The sequence below is a fragment of the Lathamus discolor genome, chromosome 2, assembly GCF_037157495.1.
Source record: "Lathamus discolor isolate bLatDis1 chromosome 2, bLatDis1.hap1, whole genome shotgun sequence".
NCBI lineage: Eukaryota > Metazoa > Chordata > Aves > Psittaciformes > Psittacidae > Lathamus > Lathamus discolor.
In genome coordinates, this window is record NC_088885.1 from 13,902,720 (window position 1) to 13,924,257 (window position 21,538).

General features: G+C 42.2%; 1 protein-coding gene across 1 annotated transcript in view; it reads right to left on the reverse strand.

Annotated features, from left to right (window-relative positions):
- The window catches only part of NPSR1 (neuropeptide S receptor 1), a 53,464-nt gene extending 36,662 nt beyond the window's left edge, over nucleotides 1-16,802 (reverse strand). Inside the window, exons 1-2 of the mRNA XM_065666892.1 lie at nucleotides 16,656-16,802; nucleotides 6,350-6,482 (exon numbers count right to left, since the gene is read on the reverse strand). Of these exons, the coding sequence (XP_065522964.1) occupies nucleotides 6,350-6,482; nucleotides 16,656-16,802 (280 nt within the window). The remainder of the gene's footprint in view (nucleotides 1-6,349; nucleotides 6,483-16,655) is intronic.
- Nucleotides 16,803-21,538: the final 4,736 nt, after the last annotated feature.

Sequence of the window (21,538 nt, forward strand, 5' to 3'; positions counted from 1 at the left end):
AAGCCATGCAATGGATTTTCTTATTGACTCCCAGTCCAGACAACTCAACACAGTTTCATAGGATGCACTGAATAAGTAATGTTAATGTTGTCATGTTTACTCCTGGAGACTATTTTTGCTCTTGGTAAACTGATTCTCATTTGTTCTGTGAATGCAAAACGAACAGTTGTATTAAATGCTTAGGTTTCTCTAGCCTGCAGAGGAAAGGTGGAAATAATCTATTTATTTCCCTAGTTCTCAAGCTGTGTACGCACTCAGGTGGTTTGCAGAGTTGCTGGAATTCCAGCTGGTGTTTGGGAATCAGGCTTCTTCCAAAACTGGGGGTTTTAGATGCCACTGGGGACTCACACAAATGTCAGTGTCAGTGACGCCCTTCCTAATTTTGACATCCTTTTCAGTAGTGATGGGAACATGTAGTGTAGAATGAGGATGCATTAGCGGAGACTTTTCTCTTACCATACATTATTTCATTAATTACACTCTCAAGCGGTTCTATGACATAATGAATGTAGATATCCTTCTCTCAGTTTTATCAATGAACTCTGCAGTACAATTGTAACTTCCTCTAAGTCTTCCTTTCTGCAGGTGGGATACTGATGCTTCTCACCTCTCCTCAGACTTTTCCCATGCATGAGCAGAAAATAAAGGTGTGGAAATGGGAGAAAGCCACAGATTTCTGTGAATTGTTGAAATAAACTCTATCTCAATTCAGCATTCTGCATTAGGTTTCTGTGTCTTGGGTGGGCAATTATGTAAATCAGATGACAGGTTCCAGCCAAGACCCAGCTGTCAAGGCATGAGTTTTCCAGTATAAGTGGGAAATCTATGGGCTCTTTGGCTGCCAGCAGTCCACCTCCATTAAGGTGACTTGCTGAGTTAGCTGCTAATTGGCCCTATGCAATTAACTTCCAATGCTCATAATCACTGTGATGTCTAAGGTACTTGTAAAACTGATGAATTCATATGTATGATTTCTCCAATATGCAGGAATATTACAAGTTCCATTTTCCAGATGAAAAGCTGTAACAGATACGATTATCAGTTAATTTTGATAATGGTGTTATTATATTAAGCTTTTGTACATATCAGGGAGTAACTAGTCATCTTCATTCCTTCAAGTCACAGAGGCAAGGAAGAAAAACACTGAAGGACAGGCACAGTCCATTAAAACAGTCAGCGCCATAACGGTTTTGATGTAAGGGAAAAAACAAGAGGAGGAGAAGAAGGACAACTTCCAATGTGTTTGTGTTTAGCTGTTGTAGTAGTAAAGTTTGATGCACCTGTTTAGTACCATTCAATTAGTAGGTTAGTTGGCAGACTCCACCTTCAGTCATATTAACCAAAGCCATCCTGGAAGTCAATGGCTGAGCACAGCTGGTTTTAGCCCTACAACCATGTTCTCTCTGGGCAGAAGCAGCACAGAAAATAAACATTCTTTGCTTTAGCAGGGCCCAATTCCACCTATTTTCTCACACAACCCTCTTGTGGCAAGCATATTGGCTTTTTACTAAACACTAAGCAAAATGAGTGTAAAATTGCTTAAAGCCCAAAGCTTCCTATCATCCAGCTGTCTGTAGCAACTGAAGAATATGGTAGTGATATAAAAAGGCACTTTTAAAAATACCTCCTTTTCTTTTTAATGTCATTCTCAAATCATCCCTTAAGGTTTGGTATTTATATCACCATATAGTCTGTAGCTAAATACTTTTATAAGTCATCTTTTGTTTTTTTCTATTTATATGTAAGCTACCATCTTTTTTTGTTCTCTCTTCTTTACAGCCACAGCAATACCTAAGTGAACATACATTTCTAAGTCTGCCAGCCTGGCTTAAAATTCAGCAAGGAAAGGGGTAACGGGTTAAAACTTAAACAGGGGAAGTTTAAATTGGATATAAGGAGGAAATTCTTTCCTGTTAGGGTGGTGAGACACTGGAATTGGTTGCCCAGGGAGGTTGTGAGTGCTCCATCCCTGGCGGTGTTCAAGGCCAGGTCAGATGAAGCCTTGTGTGGGATGGTTTAGTGTGAGGTGTCCCTGTCCATGGCAGGGAGGTTGGAACTAGATGATCTTGAGGTCCTTTCCAACCCTAACTATTCTATGATTCTATGATTTCTATCCCTAACAATGGACAAAATCTAACAGTGTTCTTAAGGTACTGATTTCTGTGTTGAAATAGGGAAAAGTCACAGAGCTAATGGTCATGACATTTCCAGCTCCAACTTTCCAGGTGTTACTGTTGTTGAAAAAAACCTCAATAAACTGTGCATGTTTGGTCATTAAAAGGAACTTAAATACATTCCTCTGTCAGCATCAGTTGAAGTTGGATGAAGAATTATGAGAAGTAAAATACTTTTTAGCAGAGACTTTTAATGTATTTCTTGATTGGTTTTTGAATTGGTCAAATAATAACAGTTTGAATAGGCTGGTTAACCAATGAATTACATTCCTTGTCAAATGCTACTCAAATAGTATTTGAGTATAGCTCATGTCTTCTGCTTTTACTCTAGAAAAGTAGAGTTAAGAAGGCATTTGGTAGATCATCTGGGTAAAGTGATCTAAATGGATATAAATATGTGGGAAAACCATCTTTTCTGAAAACAACTGTATTTTGCTTGAAGCTTTCCAGTGTAATACTGCACCTGAGAACTCACCCATCTGTCAGACCCCACTCTTTGATCTCCAAAAGGCAAAGATCTTAAAGACACTAAGACTCTCAAGTTATGTGAAATGACATCAAGTAGGGGAAGATGTGAGAGGTTTCCTGCCAGGAGAGATAGCTACACCCCGAGCATAACTTGTGCTAAACTCAAAAGAAACCTATTTGGGAAAAAATGTTTAGAAATACCCTCCTCCCAGGGTAATCTTCAGAGCTTCCAGTTTCTGAGAAACTAAATTGCCTTGGAGATCGAAATCTGTAGGAAACTGAATTTTAGTTTCAGTCTTCACAGATGATAAGCTTGTTTTTAAGAAAAACATTTTTACAATAAAGAAATATGCCCAAAAGCAAACTGAGTGCAAGGCAAATATGGCAATATTCCTCTTCGTTAAATTAGCTGATGCTGAGTGATTAGTAATATTGTTCAACTCAGCTGTTAACTCTTAGCTGATTTCCTAGCGCTTAATTCTCAGATAATTTCAGAGATTTATGCATGAGCTGAGAGTCAGACATAAATGTGGTACTGACACAGGCATTGTATAGGCATATATTTAACATGAAATAATATTCTGAATCCAGGCTTCAGCAACATCTTTAAGCATACTGAAGTTGAAGGGGGTTACTTGCATTCCTACAGATCCCTGCAGCCTAGAGCACCAAGCTGAATTATGGTGTAGTGAGGGATCAGTACGATTCTTATCTCTGCATTTGCCGAGTGGGTTGAACCACTCCATTCTGGCAGTGTTGAAAGGAGCCTCAATCAGTTAGCTACGTCTCTACTGCATCTGGCTTGGCAACCAGTCAAGGAGAACAACAGTGCTCATTTCCTATTCATGTATTATGCACAATTTGCTTTGAATACCTTGTTTATTCTAACGTGAAGGCTGTATTTTCATTTCATTTTGATACTACATTAGTGGGAAGACATGAGAATTGGGGACACTACTCAGATATCAAGCTGCAGATCAATAGACAAAAACTTTTTTAATGGCTTTGAAATGCCTGCATTGATAAAGCTATATCCATTATTCTTCTCTATGCTACTGGGGCAGAAATAATAAATACTTTAAGAATCTCAAAATAGATAGAAGTAGTAATATTGACTAAGCAGAAACTGTTTGCCAGGAGATTAGGCTTTAGTTGGGAGGATTTAAATATGCCTGGCATGTCAAACAATGTGACAAGCCAGTGTTTTCATAATATTCTACATCTACCTCATAACTTGTTGTGAAAAGATGATGACTGTTGCCAGCTTGCTTTGTTCTTATTAATATTTTTTGAAGATAAGAAAGTGAAATGGCTCCATTTCAGGAATGAAGTCATTTCTTTGTGCCAAAATACTGACAGGAGCTCTTGGTGCAGGAAGATAAATCAAAGTTCTGACTACTGCATCGCGAAAGAAGTCAACATTGCTTGAGAGAAGCTTTGCTGTTCAAGCTGGTGTTACCTCTTTTAACATTGCAGATGTGAATGTCAAGTGAATTTTTTATGTGTATTTCAATAACATGAAATGGAAAAGACTGTTGATCTTAGGCACTTTGAAGCTCTGATTTTAAAAGTCAGGAATAATTTTAGGGACGGGAAGGTCAGAAGAATCAGTGAGTGGAACATGGACCTTGTTCAATATTGTAATGTCAGCTGCATACATAATTTGCTGTCCACTTCTAATGGGGTATTTGCCTTGTTGTCTTTGCCACTGATTATTCTAGCTTCATCAAAACTGCACTTGCAATGCCTTCCCCTCCTTTCACATAGATGGTATTTGAAACTCTAATGAATAACTCTCTATCCACTTCCATTCTAATCCAAAAAGCAGTCTTTCCTATGGGTCCAAAATGGCAAAACTCCCAACCAGGGCTTGTCCAGCACAGCAATAGGAATAGCCTCATCCCAGCACGCCTCATGTGGACCAGCCTTCTCCTAAGCTATCCTGTTATGAACACTTGAGTCTGCTCTTGTTTTATTTCCTTGACCATCCATGTCCTCATGCTGATTCTTTCTCTGCTACAGCAAATACATTTGTTTTCCTACTAGGACAAGACCCTTTGTTGTTTAGTTGAACTCTTCCTATTAGGACCTGCCTTCTATTACCGTGATGGTGTATGCATTACTCGTGTCCCTGCTCTGGCAGCAAGCCCAGCCCTTGTGTCCTCTGTGCCAGAGGGACATACGGGGTCATTTTCTACCATTCTCTCTTCCAAAGCCCTTCTTATGACAGCTGCCTGCAGTATTCTGCTTGCTGATGATGATAGGTAGAAAGTGGACAGTGTCCATCCGTGGCTCCAGTTGTTCTTCTGCTCTTTGCCTGTACCACTGCTTTTTTGTCAACCTTTTATCATCCTCTGTATCCCAGTCTGGGACTGGGAGCTCTTTGAGCAGGGACTGGCTATTTTCAAACTCCTGTGAACACTGTAATGCTTGATCTGTGATTGGTGCTTCCAAACTGTGCTGTGAGGCTGTATCAACACACCTTACATGATGGACAATACCGCTGGTACACGAAACGAGTGACATGATAGTCACAATCGAGATAAGAAGCGAATTACAAGTGACTCACAGACAAATAGGAAAACCAGCTGCCAGCACTTCGGAAGAAGAGTCTCTGCAAACCTTCACCTCCTCACCTTGCAACAATTCTTACACTGCATGTAGTTATGAGAAGGTCCCTTTGCATCACTTTGCACAACTTGTACTGTTTCAACTGACAGTGTTTCAAACAGGGCAAGCTCCTGAGCAGACATGGTTGAGACCATGAACAGGAGTTCATTTACTTGCAAGGAATGCATGTTGACAACTGGGGTGTGTAGTCCTTTGTTTTCCAGTTTAAACAGATAGATACAAAACAGACATCAAAGGAGGATGGGAATTCACATATTAAATAGTGGAAAAGTGCTGTAATTCCTACCATAGCTCACAGAAAAAAAAAAAAATCAACAGAAAGCATATGAATATATCTTTCATACACAAAATGACAACTCAGCTCTCCTGTAAGCCGGGATTAGTAGCAGGACACCATCACAGAAACAGCACATATTTTCCCTTGGGAAACTTAAATCCCCAAAGATTTAGCCCATTCAAGGCCACAGAGACACAATGTGCTGCTTATGCTCTTTTTTCCTTTCCTAGTTGCTGAGATTGAGTTCTACAAACCAGGTTTCTGTACATTTATACGTTTCATTTAAAAACTGCAAAGTTTTTTAAACCAGCATTCTTTCCTCTTTCAGAAAAAAAAGCTAAATTCATTCCTTTCCACCTTTACATTTTGTTGTATTTCCCAAACTTGGTTAAACCAGACAAGATGAAGTAATTTTCACTTGCCAATGCAAGAGCGTAATTGATGGAGCAATAAATACCCTTATGAAGTACTTTAGAAAGGGGTTTAGTAGAAAAACACAAGAGATTAGCCTTAAACTAGTTTAATTTAAACAGTTCCATGACAACAGCTGGGAAAATGTGGATGAATGTTCAGACTGGAAGATTCAGTGAAATCAATAAGTTGTAGCTGCTGCATCTGATGCAGACCCTACAACAACTAGCAACATCTTTTCAGATGGGAGGCAGACTGAGCCCTGAGGTAAGCAGCCATCCGTCTTATGGCAAACTGCAGCTGGACATTAGGTGGCAACTGAACTCTTCACCACTCAACTTACGTTTTCTTATTTGTCATTTTAATAGTGACCCCTTCCATACACTACCTGTGATTGCCAACTGTGTAACAAAGAAGGTCATGCGAGATTTCCGCTTCCTCCTCCAGGTAGAGAAGAGCACAATGGCATTCCCAGCAATAGTGACAATAAAGAGAATCCAAAGAGTCACCAGTTGCTCTGTCTGCATTGAAGAGAAGGGAAAGAAAAGTGTATTGGTAGGTGACTTGGGTTGAGCCAGTCAGTTATCCTAGGACAAATGAGATGAGAATGGAAAAGAGGAGTGAAATGTGAATTTTGCCAATAGATTTCAATTATTCAGTTTAAAAGATATCCTTGTTCTGTCAGCAAATAACATGCTTCACTGCTGGTGATATTCATTCCACTTTGATTGCAGTGGCTATATATTACTTCTATCTTCACAAACCCACTAGCAGTATCTGTGCTCGGCACATAACACTAAGTGAGAGGCAGCCCTGTTTTCTCATGGTGCTCCAGCAAGCCGTGAAATAACCAGCTTCCTCACTCTGCAAGGAATATTGATAGATGGGCTCCTTTGGAGAAATGAAGCAAATAAATACTTCTTTCCTTCTCAGCTCCAGTGAGTCCGGGTCATTCAAGAGCCCTATGAAATTCAAACATTCACTCCATGATCTGGATATGCACCAAGATTCAAAAGCAAGCGTGACCCACTGTAAGGAAAATTGTATGGAGAGCGATACGTGATGACAAAACGTCCCCTAGTGGTACTGCCTACAAAGAAAAGAAAGGCTTTAGAAAAGCTATTTGTGCTCTCAAAGCATCAGGATCCTTAGGCTGCAAGAACAAGGGTATATGTATCTGCATTTACTTGTGTTGTGAACACACGCCAAATCTTCTCCCTACTTTTGGCCTAACAAACCCCTCGCTAGATGCAGCATAATCACTTTCCAGTGGCCACTCTGCAGGTTTCCCCCTCCATGCTAGTGTGAAGTTTACATTTCCTCCATAGCAACCAGCCAGCTCTGAGCCTGGTGAGCGTAGGGTCAGCCTGGAGAAAATATTCTTCATTTCTGTAAAATTCTCACCTATAAAACCCTGTCCCTCGTAAAGCTGTATGTAGCATCATGGAATGTGATTCTACTGCTCTTTTGTGAAGACAAGTAAAGAAGAGTGTATTTTTCAGGGTAACAGGTTTGAAGGATGTAAAGCAGAAAAACTCAGGAGGAAATAAAAATCTTAATGTATCCAGCAGCAATAATATATTCATTATTACTAGAGTTGAAGAGAGAAAAAATACTTATCTGTCTCAGCAGAACTGATAGTTACTAAAGTTAAAACTCTATTTTCATAAGGGACCCTTCTCCCAGAGCCAGCTGCTCCTGATCAGACCCCTGCATGAAAGAAATACAGCAGAGCCTTCAGCCCTCCGTTCTACCTTCTTGTGACTTTCCAATGCTTCAGATGTATTGGTTGCCTGGACTCACACCCTAGAAACCAGGATGAGTTTTGGATTATGTCAATGCAGTTGTTTGGGATCTTCCATTTCCTGACACCAAACCCATAATGTGGGAGCTAGTGAAAAATAGAGAAGATGGGCAAGGGCTGCAGTTAAAGAGGGATCCCCACTGCTGGCCTTACAGAAACGATCCCAGGGCATGATTATGAGGCTGTTGGTGAAACCCATGCCTACCTGACTGGGCTGATGATGGAGCAGAAAAGGGGAGAGCACTCATCAAAAGCATTTGGCAGCCACTAGCCCATGACTTTCTCATGGCTGAGCATAAAACAGGGCCCCTTCAGCTTTCAAAGAGAAAATTGCTCAGCTGTGGGTGCAGGAAGGGAAGGTGAAATGGAGGGAAAGGAGGAGGAGCAAGGAACTTCTTGCTCTACCATGGGCTTTAGTGCCTTCTCAGCTCTTAGCAGCATCCTGACCAGCAGCCATGGTCCCTTCTCTGATGGGTTCCTTCTCTGATGTAGGAACCAGCCTCAGCTTTGTTCCGGGTAGTAGCCACACTACCCTGTGGGTTATGTGGGCATGCAGGGAAGGCAAAACCTGATGTATGAGCAATTCGAGGCTGCGCTCTGTGCCTAAACCCAGAGATTAGTTTAAGCATGCAATGAAGGCTGTGTTTAGATCGTTTCACTTTTCCCAGCATGACAACTTTTGCCAGCATAATCTGCTGTTTGGGTCATGTCACCTAACTGCAAAGCTCTAAAGAAAGAGAACTGCTCTAAGTTGTCATCCCGTAGTCTAGATAATAGCAGTGTCTCAGAGATGAGTCACCATTCGTCTCACCTACCTTAGAATGGCCTGTCTCCACTGATTATAGAACGACCTAGAATAAGACAACTTGTGTGGGCTGGATACTTGGCCTTTAGACAAAAAAAAAAAAAAACAAACCCAGAAACCTCCACCTTTTTCAAGTGTCTGCAAATCTCTTGAATTTCTTGAAAGCAATTTCCCTATCAAATATGTGCCCAAGACATGTGGAGCTATTTTTATGGGGATGTTTTGCTTTGTACAGGAGTTGGAAAGAAGTGTCTCTTAAGAAGGCAATTTAAAAACGTATGATTTCACATCACTTTTGTCCTTGAAATCAGTGGCCTTTCCTCAGGGTTCAGTTTGTCTTTTCCATTTCAGAAAAAATCTTTAACACATGAAGACAACTGAGGGGCAGAACTTGTTCTCATTGTCTCTGGTGTAAAACCAGGAGAGTATTTTCTTGAGAAACTCTGTATTTCTGTATTATACTGATATGGGTACAAACAGAACAAGGATCTGACACTCAAAACTTCTTATGATTCCCACAGAAGAAATAGCTTTGGAGCAACAGAGACTGCGTTAGAGGGGTGTTTCCCTAACACAGAAGCATAGCATATACAACCAGTTTAAATCCCCTCCTGTCAAGTTAAAAAGCAGTGCTGTACAGTTAAGCAATTTTAGGCTAAGCCTCTATGGAAATATACAATTAAATCAGATTACAAAGGTAACTGAAAAGATGCAAAAGCTGAATATAGGAGAGGTAAGTTTTAAAGGCCATAGATAAAAGAACAAAGCTAAAGTTTTTATTAATCTATTTGTGGTCGTTGCCGTTTAGAGAGAAAAGAAAAAGAGCTCATTCTTGGGGTTTAAGGAGTTGTAATAACAGGCCACTTAAATCACTGCAGCCTCTCTCAGTCTGTGTTAGCTTGCAGAATGAAAACTTCTGCAGCTATTAAAGGGATACCCACTGTGATAAAGGCCTTCACAGAGGCTACGATTAGAATTCAAAATTATCTTGATGAATTGGAAACATGCACTGAAAAAAACCCCAAGGTACTGTTCAACAAAGGACACGTGCAGGACTCTACAGAGCAGTGGGTGTAATCATATAGAGTTGGACTAGTCTTCCAAACATGCCCCCTGCATGCAGCATGTATAATGCCCCACAAGTGGAACATGATTTAATAATGTCACCCTACCATGCGAGTGACAACCACCCTCATGAGATAGATTGACAGCTATCTCGTATGCCTCTGCTCTAATCCTTCCACTGTACTCAGCCGCTCTACTACACCCACTCCTGGGCTCAGTGCTTCAAGAGACACAGAGCAATGAGTTGACAGCAGTCTAGAGGATATATCCAGGAGACTGAATTAACTGACTGAATTAAGCTGCTTAATCTAACAAAAAGCAGACTGCAGGAAAATATGAACTTGACGACACAAAAAAACTGGTGTAAAAAAAAGAATAGTCTTTTCTTCACATCCACTACAAACTGACCAAATATCAGTGAACCAAAACCGCAGCACAGAATTCTGGTTGATCATCTTGAGTTATACCATATATATATATATACATATATATACATAGATTGATTGAGTCAGTGAAAACTCCATCTGTGAAAGTCTTAAAAATAATTACTAGATTAGACAGATAGCTGACTGATCCTTGAACTTCACTTCAGCTGCATGTTCTATAGTTTTTTTTTATTCAGCATCTCAAGGTTGCTTGACATAGAGGTGTTTCATTTCATGTCTTGTTTGTCCATTAAACAAAAATCCTTTTAGTAACAATCCTCAGCAAGGTGTTTTACAAAAAACCCATTGTTGAGTAACATTGAACAGACATCTGAGGCATTTTGGATAAAAAGCAAACCAATAACATCTCCCAAACCAAAGCATAGAAGCTTTGGGCAAGGGCTACTTTTACAATGGGCATTGCTAGCTACATTACATGAGAATGCCATGAGACTAGTCTCATACACCGGTTCTTTTAGAATAGAAAAATTAAGGATGCTGGTGACTTAATTAAGGTTACAGAACAAATCAAAGTCAAAAGGATTGCTTTGGCTTGACTACAACCATGGCATGCACTGCAATTCCACAAGGCTGCTGCTTTTGGAGCATAGAAGTGCTTGAATTCTCGAGCACATACTCATGTTTTGCTAATTTGCTTTAAGGTTAAAACTAACTTTAGTCAATGAAGCAAGACTCTCTGTGGGTGAAATATAAGCCAGAAAACATGTCTGATGAATGTGTACATTTTCCTTTGCTTGTAGAAGAAAGAGGCCTGTTATTTTGTATATCAAAATTTCTGAATCCAAGCTAAGTCTAACAAGAGGCTTTATATTTGTGACAATGATCATCCCCGAGAGCAGGTTTAATCAAGACCATAGTTAAATCTTTCAGAGCCATTAGGAGGTATTCTGGGGTCACGATGCCATCCCTCCTTCCCTTTCTCCCCATACAGCTCCCTTGGTCACTCATTTCTCACATTATGTATCCCCTCTGTTGGGGGCATCAGCTGCAGCTGTGGAATGGGATTATAACAGATAGCCCACCCCATTAGAGGTGTTTTTGCTCAGGTTTTGAGCTGCAGAAGCCTTTGCCTGATATCAGAGCAGCTGCTAATAGGAATTGTGCCTGATTCAAAGTGCATAAATACTAGTTCAGCCCCAGGTTTGTCTCTGGGACTGCTGCTTTCCCATTTCAATGGCACCAGTCATGTCAGATTGATAGTTTTCATACCTCCTGCACAGAGGCTGCCTTACTGAGGTGCTTTCTCACACTGGCTGTGTTATCCTCCCAGCACGTGACTACAGGTCATTCTGGGATGCATTGCCACACGAGGCCTTCACATCATGTCAGAGGTGATGGCGACAGTCACTTCCCCATGGGTCCTTATGGTTGGAAGAAAAGCACAGCTGGAAGAGACTCCAGCTGACATTTTCTATTCTGCTGAACTTGAGAAGCAGTTTTGCATGAGCTTGTGTATATAATGCTATTGCACCTGTAGTTGTGGTGGATACATTTTTCATGGTGTACCTATCTACTTTTTACTTGAACATTTTCAACTCGAAGAGATAATACTAGGTCACTCAATGGTCCATGCATAATTATATGGATAGCCCTTTCAAAACTGCCAAATGCTGGTTTAATCACGAAAAGAGGCAAAATGGTTAAGTACAGCTAATCTGTACAATTAAAACATCTCAAAAAAATGGAGACATTTGTCCTTGCTAGGCATAATTATGTAGGAGAGGCAGACAGCCACAAACCCTGAGGCTGTGTGGACCATGTGTGGACCACGGAGTTTGAGGGCTGATAGTATAAAACCACCCAAATCAGTTAGCTCAGAGCTGTCGGGCTGTCACACAGCCAGATCACTTCTGTGTTGCATTTAAACTACCAGATGAAGCCAGCCTAGCCAACGCTGCAGCAGCAGTGTCACGCAGAGATCAGCTATTACATTCTCAGCACAGCATCTTAGGAATAGCAACAGTCATTACATTGCAGAGGCTGTGTTCAGGAGCTCCTGACACCTTATTTGTGTAGATGTAATTCTCCTCCTCTCCCCCCCACCCCTCACTGAAAGACTGCAAAGTTACTTACGAATTACTTGATATGCCTATTTTTCTAAAAGATATGATTGCATTTGCAGAGATTACTCCAGAAATTTGACAGCGTCCATTATTATTTTTCTACTGTGTATTCAATGATGGGATGCTTTGTGAGGTTTGCTTGAAAATCAGAATAAGCAATAGCATAGGTAAATGCTTTCCAGGAGGTAAAGAGGCTCCTGCATTTGGATGAACATCAGATTCTGACTTAAACAGGCTCTGAGGGCACCTGGAGCCAAATCCTTGATACCTGGCAGTCTTTTTCACAAAACAAGCCTATGCAACCCTTGTCTCCATAAGCTGGTCTCCTCAGCCCTTTGCTGGAGATGGTAAGCCCCAACCTTTGTCAAGAGCATCAGGCTCCATGGATAAGCAGCACATGCGCTTTGATTTGTGCTTACTCTGGCATAGCTATGCAGTTCTGTTTAGTATCTGAGCTATGTGGGCTAAAACACCCAGGTCTAAGCAGAGCTACCAGTGTGGTACTGGCAAACTGTCCTTCCTGAAACATGGGAATTTAGATTATACGTATAAGACCAGTTGTGGTGGATTCAATTGGTTTGCTCTTTCTGAGGAGCAGATGCTCCTTTCCTTCTAAGGAAGTGTTCCTTCAAAGAGCTCTAGCACTTCAGCATCGCTACTGTGGTGATGCTGCTTGGCACAGGGACCAGGGTTTCTGCTGCCAGAGGAAGGGGGATGTCAACATGTAGACAAGTGTCTGGGGTTCCCACCTGGCAAGGGAGAGATGGGGTTCCCAAACAACTTTGAGTGTAAACTACAAAACCTTTGCGTCCTGCTGCACAGGTGAGGGCTCAGCTCCACACATCAGAAAACACAATGAGAAAATGTCCTAGATGATGGAAGTCAGCTGTCTCTCCTGGGAGGCAGGAGATGATGGTGAGAACAGTACCACCAAGAAAGAAACAGTGGCTGTGACTTTTCTCCTTTGAGCACTCCAGCCTTTACTCTATTGCATAAAAATAGGACACCCCATTTCTCAGCACACCCCTTAAAAAAGGTATGACCTCTACTCAATCCCCTGTGAGGGGAGCACATGCTCCTACCATTGGGGAAGCTTTGGGTCTGTTGGGGGCCTGGCAAGTGGAGATGCCTCCTCCAGCCATGATGAAGCCTCCCAGCCCTGTGGAAAACCAGCACAAACCTATTCTGAGATTTTAACTTCTCTCCAGGCGGGTTTCTGGTCTGCACCTTGTCAGGTTTGTAGAGTTAAGAAGGTCCTAAAGCAGAGGAAGGCCATATGTGTTCAGATGATTTCTGTTCTTTTCAGGTTACTGTTTTTGGCAGATGGAAGTTGACACTTTTCTTAAAGCCCTTTTACACATAGATCAAATTCTTATGGAAGAGGTTGCAAAGGGATGCAATGAACTCTCCTTTGGCCTGGGAGGTTGCAGCTGTAGTTAATACCCCTTTGAACATCTGTTCTGAATTTGGTGCTGACCCAGCCAACAGGACTTCTTGTGGTTTAAGACTGTGACCTACCTGGATGACTCATGTAAAGGCACCTGGGAAGAAATACGGTCTAGGTTTCAGGGACCATTTGCCATAACACAGCTGCAAGACATGAATGTATATGACGTGTATAATGAAGATGGGGATGAGCCAGCACCTTTGCCATGCACCAGCTCCTCTTCCATACTCAGGGATGTGTGGGTGCACCCAGTCCTGCCCCAAAGGCTGCAACTCTGTATGCCAAGAGCCAACCTAGCTAGCTCACATGGCTGTGTCCCCAAAGCAGACTTACGGGTGAAGACTTGGTGAGCAGCTGGCCAAGGAGCTCTGACAATGACTATCAGAAGGGAATTGTGCAATCCTCCAAGTGGATGAAATGCTCCATTTCACAGCCAAAATTAATAAAGAGAAGAAATCGAACTGAACGGACAAAATGCGTTCTAATCTGAAGCAGTGAGAATTCAGTGGTTAAGCTATGAACAGGAATAGACAGAAACTCAAATGCTTCTGAGAGAGGCAGCAGAGAAGCACTCACAGTGTGGGAAAGATCATCCAGTTCCAACCCCCTGTCATGGGCAGGGACACCTTCCACTAGAGCAGGTTGCTCCAAACCCTGTCCAACCTGGCCTTGAACGCTGCCAGGGATGGAGGACCCACAGCTTCTCTGGGCAACCTGTGCCAGTGCCTCACCACCCTCAAAGGGAAGAGATTCTTCCCTATATGTATCCTGTCTTATTTCTTCCTTATGTGTTTTTCTGAAGCATGGGAGGAGAAGAAACAGCGCATGCTCCCATAGTTCAAGCAGTTTGAGAGACACCCTACGTAGCTGTCATTGGGCAAAATTGTTGGAGTCATTAACACAGGAACTGCTCCAGATACAGGGAGAGCATCACTCCCTTGTTGCCACTTAGCGGCTTGAATCATGTTTTCTTACGGCAGCTTTGGTAAGACAGGTTACAAGCAGAAATAGCTTGTATGTCCTGCCTGCTCCCTGACAAGCCGGCACTGGGGTCAACCTTTGCTGTGGCCACTCACCCAGCCTGCCTTTACTGTCAGCCACAGGCTACAGTGTGTTTGAAAACCCCAATAAAAGACCAAAACCCCCATTTGTAGCTACATTTTGAGACTGAGCTCTGGTTTTTAACCCATTCAGCCTATTCTGAGTTGAAACTTTTATTACTTTAGCTGGTTAACCAGATCCTTGTAAAGAAGAAGGAGACGCTGCTTGGCTCACTGGAGGTTGCAAGGATACAGACACAATGTGGGCAGCGCTGGTGGAGGATAGCCAACTGAGTCAGCAGGTATGAGCAGCACCTTCTACACGTGAAGCTTTTACAGAGCACTGAGATTGCTGGCAGGGAGCCCTGTCTTCCCTGCACCATCACCATCAGAGCAGGTGCTTTATCCCTGTTTTCCTGCAGCAGCACCAGCTGTCACTTGTCTCCAGATCCAAAATATTGCCATGCCTATTAACAGCTAGTAATTGATGTGAAATCAGTGAACCTCCTCGCAAAGTTCATGCTATGTGTGCCAGAGATAGATAGACTTCCAACAGAGGAGTCCAAGCCTAATGAGAAGCTCTCAGCTAACAGAATCAAGTTTCCTTCAGCAATGGATGAGCATGCATGATTATCCATGGTTTCCTAATTATTGTAATTTACTCAATCTCCCTTATTAAGGAGCATTTTTCTGCCTGGGGACTTTCTAATCAGAATTAATTGTCACTTTTACCATTATAAAATACTGCTCCCATGACATTGTTCAGTTTCACAGCATTAACTTTGGAAAGAACAAAGGAGATAAAGAGAAAGTTGTTAAAAATATTTTGCTCGTCACTTCTGATTTTTATCAATCAAGAGCATTTGAGGAGTCTAACATGGAGAGGAAAAAAAGAGGGGAAAAAAGGAATTTTCATCCTTGAAGCCCTGCATAAGAAAATACTGTCTTATCAAGGAAAATAATATATCAGTGATATGTTAAAAGAGGCCCTCATTAATTAATTGTAGAGCTACTGCTGAAGTTTTTCCTCAACAGGTATGGAAACCTGTTGTAATTCCACTGTTTCCACTGCATTGTGTCAGAGCATGAACAATCTCACAGAAATCAGAACTGCCTCTGAATGTGCACCCTTTTACCTAACATATTGTCAAATGAGCTAAGTGTCTGTGTCTTTCCAGTTGAAAGTGATGTCTTTGGGCCTGAGCTCCAGAACGAATGGCAGGGTACTCCTTGTCAGACTTTGTAGTAACTTGAACTTAACTTGTACAATGTGCAACAGCAATAAAGTGACACATGGCACAGCACAAATAATTTAATTAATTAATAATTTTCTAATTCATTGCTTAGTAGAATTGACAACAGGCACAGAAATCTGACGGAAAGATGAATTTCAGCACCTCTTTTCCCTACATTCCCATATTGCAGGGGGTGATTGTTTTTGGAGATGAGTGAATACACTTCCCATGTTATTCAACAGCATTCACTACTAAATGATTCATCTAGTGCATTCTTAACAGCAGCGTTACAGAGACTCTATCCCCTGCTCAAGTTAAAAACAAACAAACCAATTAATTAGAGCTTGTCCTTTGTGATTAAAAAGCCCCCAAACCAACACAAACCCCTCTCACCTGTGTAGTGGTTGTTGCAGCTGGAAAATGGAAAAGAAATCCCTTATGTCAAGATGATGGTCATAAGAAATGACATAAAGGATGTGTCAAACTAAGACAAGCTTTTGATTAAAGATGCCCGTATAATTACAACACCTCTACAGAAAAACAGCACCGTCCCCTCCTGGAAGGGGCTACAACTGACTGAGACCTGAAACTCTGAACTCTGATTCCTACAACTGTTTTGTTTTTCAGTAAATGCCTCACACATGCCGCCTGCTGTCTTTGCAGGGGGGAAAAACCACCAATATCTAGGCAAGAAAGTTCAATAACCCTAGCTGCCTCCCCATAGGGGTGCTGAAAAAGCACTAGAGCTGCAAGCATGTGAGAAAAGTAATGCACACTTTAAAAGGATACCTTAAAAGAATAGTAAAAGGATCCCCATTCCTCTTCTGCCACCACTTCAGTGAAAGTCACCGTTTCAGTGCAGGTGACAAGGGTGAGATCCAGCCAGCCGGTGCTTCCCTGGGAGCTGCTGCTGGCTTCTGTGGAGCCGACCTCCATCACTGGGTTTTGTTCGACGTGTCTAGGTGCTTGTCTCCCTAAGAGTTAATGCAGCTGGGCTTCTCTAGTAAAAGCACAGCAACGAAACCAGCTTCTCACTGCTTCACCACTGGCTGCCAGAGGTGTCGGGCTTCAGTGAGGCTGAGCGATAGGAGATTTAAAAAAACAGAAAAGCCAAGCTGGCATTGTCCCTTTGAGCTTTCCTTTGGTGCAACTCTGACGACAGCCGTCCACATGCTCCTACATGCTGCAGGAGCAGCAGCCAGTAAGAAAGTGAGCACACGTGGATCCAGCCATGTGTGTTATGGACTCTGGATTGCTTTGCATCCCAAGCTGTCAGCTCTGGAGTCAGGCACACCTGGGAGAGCATGGACATCCTCCCTGCTTTAAGTTCAGGAGCCTGGCTATTCCACTAGCAACTTTGGTTATTTACCCTGGCTCAGCCAACTTTGATGTCGATTACCTGCAGAATTATGATATATCCATATACAAGCACCTGTGTTAGCAAAACCCTATTAGGTTTTTAGACTTAAGATATCACAGTTTCTATCAGTGTCTATCTATCTGACTTATAAAGGTGTCTTTACCAACAAAAAATATCATAAATAGGCCTTCACACATACCTTTGCAAAGAGAGGAACCTGGGGAACTACAGACCAGTCAGTCTCACCTCAGTGCCTGTGAAGATCATGGAGCAGATCCTTCTGGAAACTATGCTAACACACATGGAAAATAAGAAGGTGCTTGGTGACAGCCAGTATGGTTTTGCTAAAGGCAAATAGTGCCTGACGAATTTGGTGGCCTTCTATGACAGGGTAACAGCACTGGTGGATAAGGGAAGAGTGATCGATGTCATCTACTTGGGCTTGTGCTAAGCATTTCACAGATATCCTGCATGACATCCTTGTCTCTAAGCTGGAAAGGCACGGATCTGATGGGCAAGCAAATTGTTTTAATACCTCTGAAATTAATGGCAAAATAAAAGACTTTAATGATTGAATCTAAAGAGCCTGTAAAAGGCAAGATCAAATCCTAGCAATTCCTCTAGGAAGGAAGAGAAGATCAGTCAGCAACCCTCTAGGAAGGAGTAGCTCATTGGTTCCTACAGCTGACTGTTATTTTCATCAGCCGGGATGTTACAAAGTCTCCAAGAACTTTCAGTGGTGAAGAGATTGAGACAGTTTTACAGAGAGAGAAATTGAGTCTTCTCTCTGCTTTACTATAAAATGCTTCTCAAATTATTATTCTAAGACTATTTTTTTCCTAACATGTAACATGAGAAAATGTGTAATATTTGTCATATGTAAAATGTGTAAAATATGTGTAATAAAATTTGATGATGCTTTCTTAACCGTTTGGGATGTCTTTTTTTTCAGCTCACACTTTAGCATTGCACCAGAGCACAAGCATGCTTCAGAAGTAGGAAAGATTAAGCCATTTTGAGAATACTCTTTAAGCAAAAAGAGTGGGTTATTTGGAAGAGGAATAGAGAGGACTTATTTTAGATGCCATTTCATTTGCCATTCCCTTTATGTTGGTCTCAGTACATTTTATTTTCTTAAATAAAGCCTTATCAGAAAACCTGAGACTGTAATGGCTACAGTGAAAGCTGGCATGCAACAAAACTGATATCCTCCATGTGCAGACACATGGGGGGAGACCTGCAACACATACCTTGTATCGCCCCACAGTGGCATGATTTTCTTGACTGACAAGAAGAGGAAACCATGTACAACTGTAGAAACCAGAAGACTGATAGGATGAGACAGATGAAGGCAGGTACTCCCGGGAAAAAGGAGCAATGAGTTGAAGTTTTTGAAGAGCAAGTGCAAATAGTGATTTTAACTATTTAAACATGAAATTCCTCATGCAGAGACTCTGTTCTTTCCTGCACAGCAGCTGTGAAACACAATAGATGGAGATGGGTCATTTTGAACAGGACAGAGTGGACGCTTTGTGGCAGGCAGAGGTGCAACCACAGCCGCGTTGCTCTCCAAAACCCAGCAGCAGGAGTAGGAGGGACTGTGCAGGAATACATAGCCCCTCCTATGCTGTGCACTTCCTTATTTTATCTTCCCTGATAAAAGACAACTATTTGTTGTGCGTGATGATGATGATAATTTGAAAAAAGTCAGCAAATCTAAATGCTTTGATGTGTCTAATTGTTTAAAAGATTAGGCACAAATGGACAGATGTGCTCAAGTCTGTATTACTTTTAACAGAGAATTTATAGCAGATTTCTCTTTGTTATTGGGGTAAAATTGGAAAAACAAAATGGATTTTTGCTGTTTGGAGTTTCCTGCACCCTGGAGTAGTTGGGCGTAATCATATTCAGTGAAAAGAAGAAATAATGCTATCGGACTGCAGGAAGAAAGAGAATGAGATATTCCTTACTTCTAAAAGAACAGCAAGTTAATTGTTTTTCTGTTAAAATCCATGCTTATCCGAATTTATAAATGCTGGCTTAGGAAAAGGGAAGTCTGCTCTTCCCAATGCATAGCCCTTCTCCCCAGGAGCTGAACATCTGGGGCAGAGCAGTGGAGCTCAGCTGCCGACTCTGGCAACTCAGGACCACTGGAGAGCTGTGTTCCTGCATCCCCACTGAGCAAGGATGGAGCAGAAATTACACACTAGTGACACAGTTCCTGTCGTCTCACGTAAGCTCATCTTCCTTCACTTACAAGCTGCTTAGCACACGTGTTGTTTTCCTTCAGTGCTGTGCCTCTGGAGGGGCATGGATCTGTTCAGCATGGGTAGGAAATACACAAACAGGGTGAAGTGCTGCCCTCAGAGCTGGAACCAACCAAGGCTGCAAGCAGCCCCAGAGCCTGGGCTGGAGCTGGGAAGAGGCACCTGGGTTTCTGGACTCTTAGAGACCACAGCTGTGTGCAATGCAGGGTGCTCCATACATGCCTTAGCTAGGATGTAACTATTCCCCCAACACATTTGCACTCACATGTAGACATACTTCTTCGCCCCTCCAGGAGGAGACAACATCAGATTTCTCAGTCTCCAAAGACTTGAAATAGCAATGCTCTTTTGTGAGATAAATATACAGTTACTAGATTCCCACTCTCCACCTTTCCGAATGAAGAGGTTGTACCTTAGGATTTGAAGAGTCAGGGAACACAGCAAGATTTCAGAAGCTGGTTTCAGCCTCATTCCCAAGCTCTTTACTTCAGGATCTGTATCCCAAAGCAGGATGGGGAAGTGCCACCTGGGAGCCTGGCACGGCATGCTGACACTGCCAGTCTCAGCTGGTCTTTACGAATGTGTGAATCTGCAAAGACTCTCAACTTGTGACTGTCTCAGCTGCACCACATGGGGTCATCTCATGCCACAGCCCGTTCCATTCGCTGGTTCCTCAAATTCCTGAGTTTGGCGTTAGAGGCTGGCAGCTGGAGCTCAGAAATGTGTGTTTGATTTTCACCCCGAATTGGAACAAACTCAATTTTGAAACATTGAAAGCATCACTGAATGGGATGACTGCTCTCTGCTGGGCTCCAGCCTTGATCTCTGACCCATCGGTGGCTATCCAGCTTTGAAACAGATCCCCAAACTGCCAGCAAATGACTTCTCCATCTTAATTTAAGTTTTGGATCAGATCTTTCTCAAAAATCTAGACTTCACCCATACTAAAGCATCAGAATCATAGAAAAGACAGAACATTTTTATCATAGGAATGAGAAAATACGAACACATTGTTTCTCTTCCATAGGTAAGTTAAAAAGAAGGACTTTTTTCAATCTTTGCTGCTGTTTACAGTCAATTCAAATTGGTCCATTTTAGAAAAAGGATACACAGCAATTTATCTGTTTTTTGCTAAGAAACTCTTGCAGAAGAATAAGCAATCCTTAAGGAATTCTTCTTGAAAAGAAGCAAGCAGATGAAGAAAACACGTAGAGGGATGCTATTAAATATGAACATTGTCTTAGTGGTACTGTCAGAAACCCTCAAAAATTCAAATCCCTTTGCTCTGTTCCCCTCAATAGAACCATCAAGAAAACCATATACTTCAAGGGCCTGATTCTCCATTCATTCAGTCTGTTGCAGAGCAGGATTGCTTCCTGTTCAGTGACTGGAATCGAAATTAGCTTTAGGGAAAAAAGAGCCAAGCCCCATGAAATGAAACAGATGCCTGATAAACATGCATTCCTATAAAACACTGAGGCAGTCAACATAGTCACTTGGAGTATTCCTGCTTTAAAGGACCTGAGCAGGTGGCCAACATGTATGGCATCCATCAGGTCCTGGCAAGTAGTTACGCGTAGGGATGCCTGTAGATGGGCAGAATAAATTCACAGCTCGCATCGGCACCAGAAAGATTTTCCCTTCAAAACTTTCCACTTCCAAATGCCAAGGCACCGTCTGCCCTTCTCAAAGAGCTGCAGCTGGAAAGGGAGAAGAGCTCAGAAATTAAAGCTGTGCTGCCAAATGGGAAAGGTGGCTTCAGGTGAGCCCTGTCAGGCTCCCACCACATCCATCGGGCACACAGCCAGCCCACCTGGTTGCATTGCCCAGCAGACCATATGCTCATTAACAGGGCAACCACAGAGAACAAAACACCAGCCATATGGATGTCCTGTCCTCCTCCCTCTGCTTAAGGTCTCAGTTAACTACAGTGAACACTAATGCACATTGTGGGGGACTGTGCAGACAGAGGTATTAGCTCCCATTTTGTTTACAACTTGCATCAGCAACTTGTTCATTTATATAGACTTCTGAGCTACAAACCA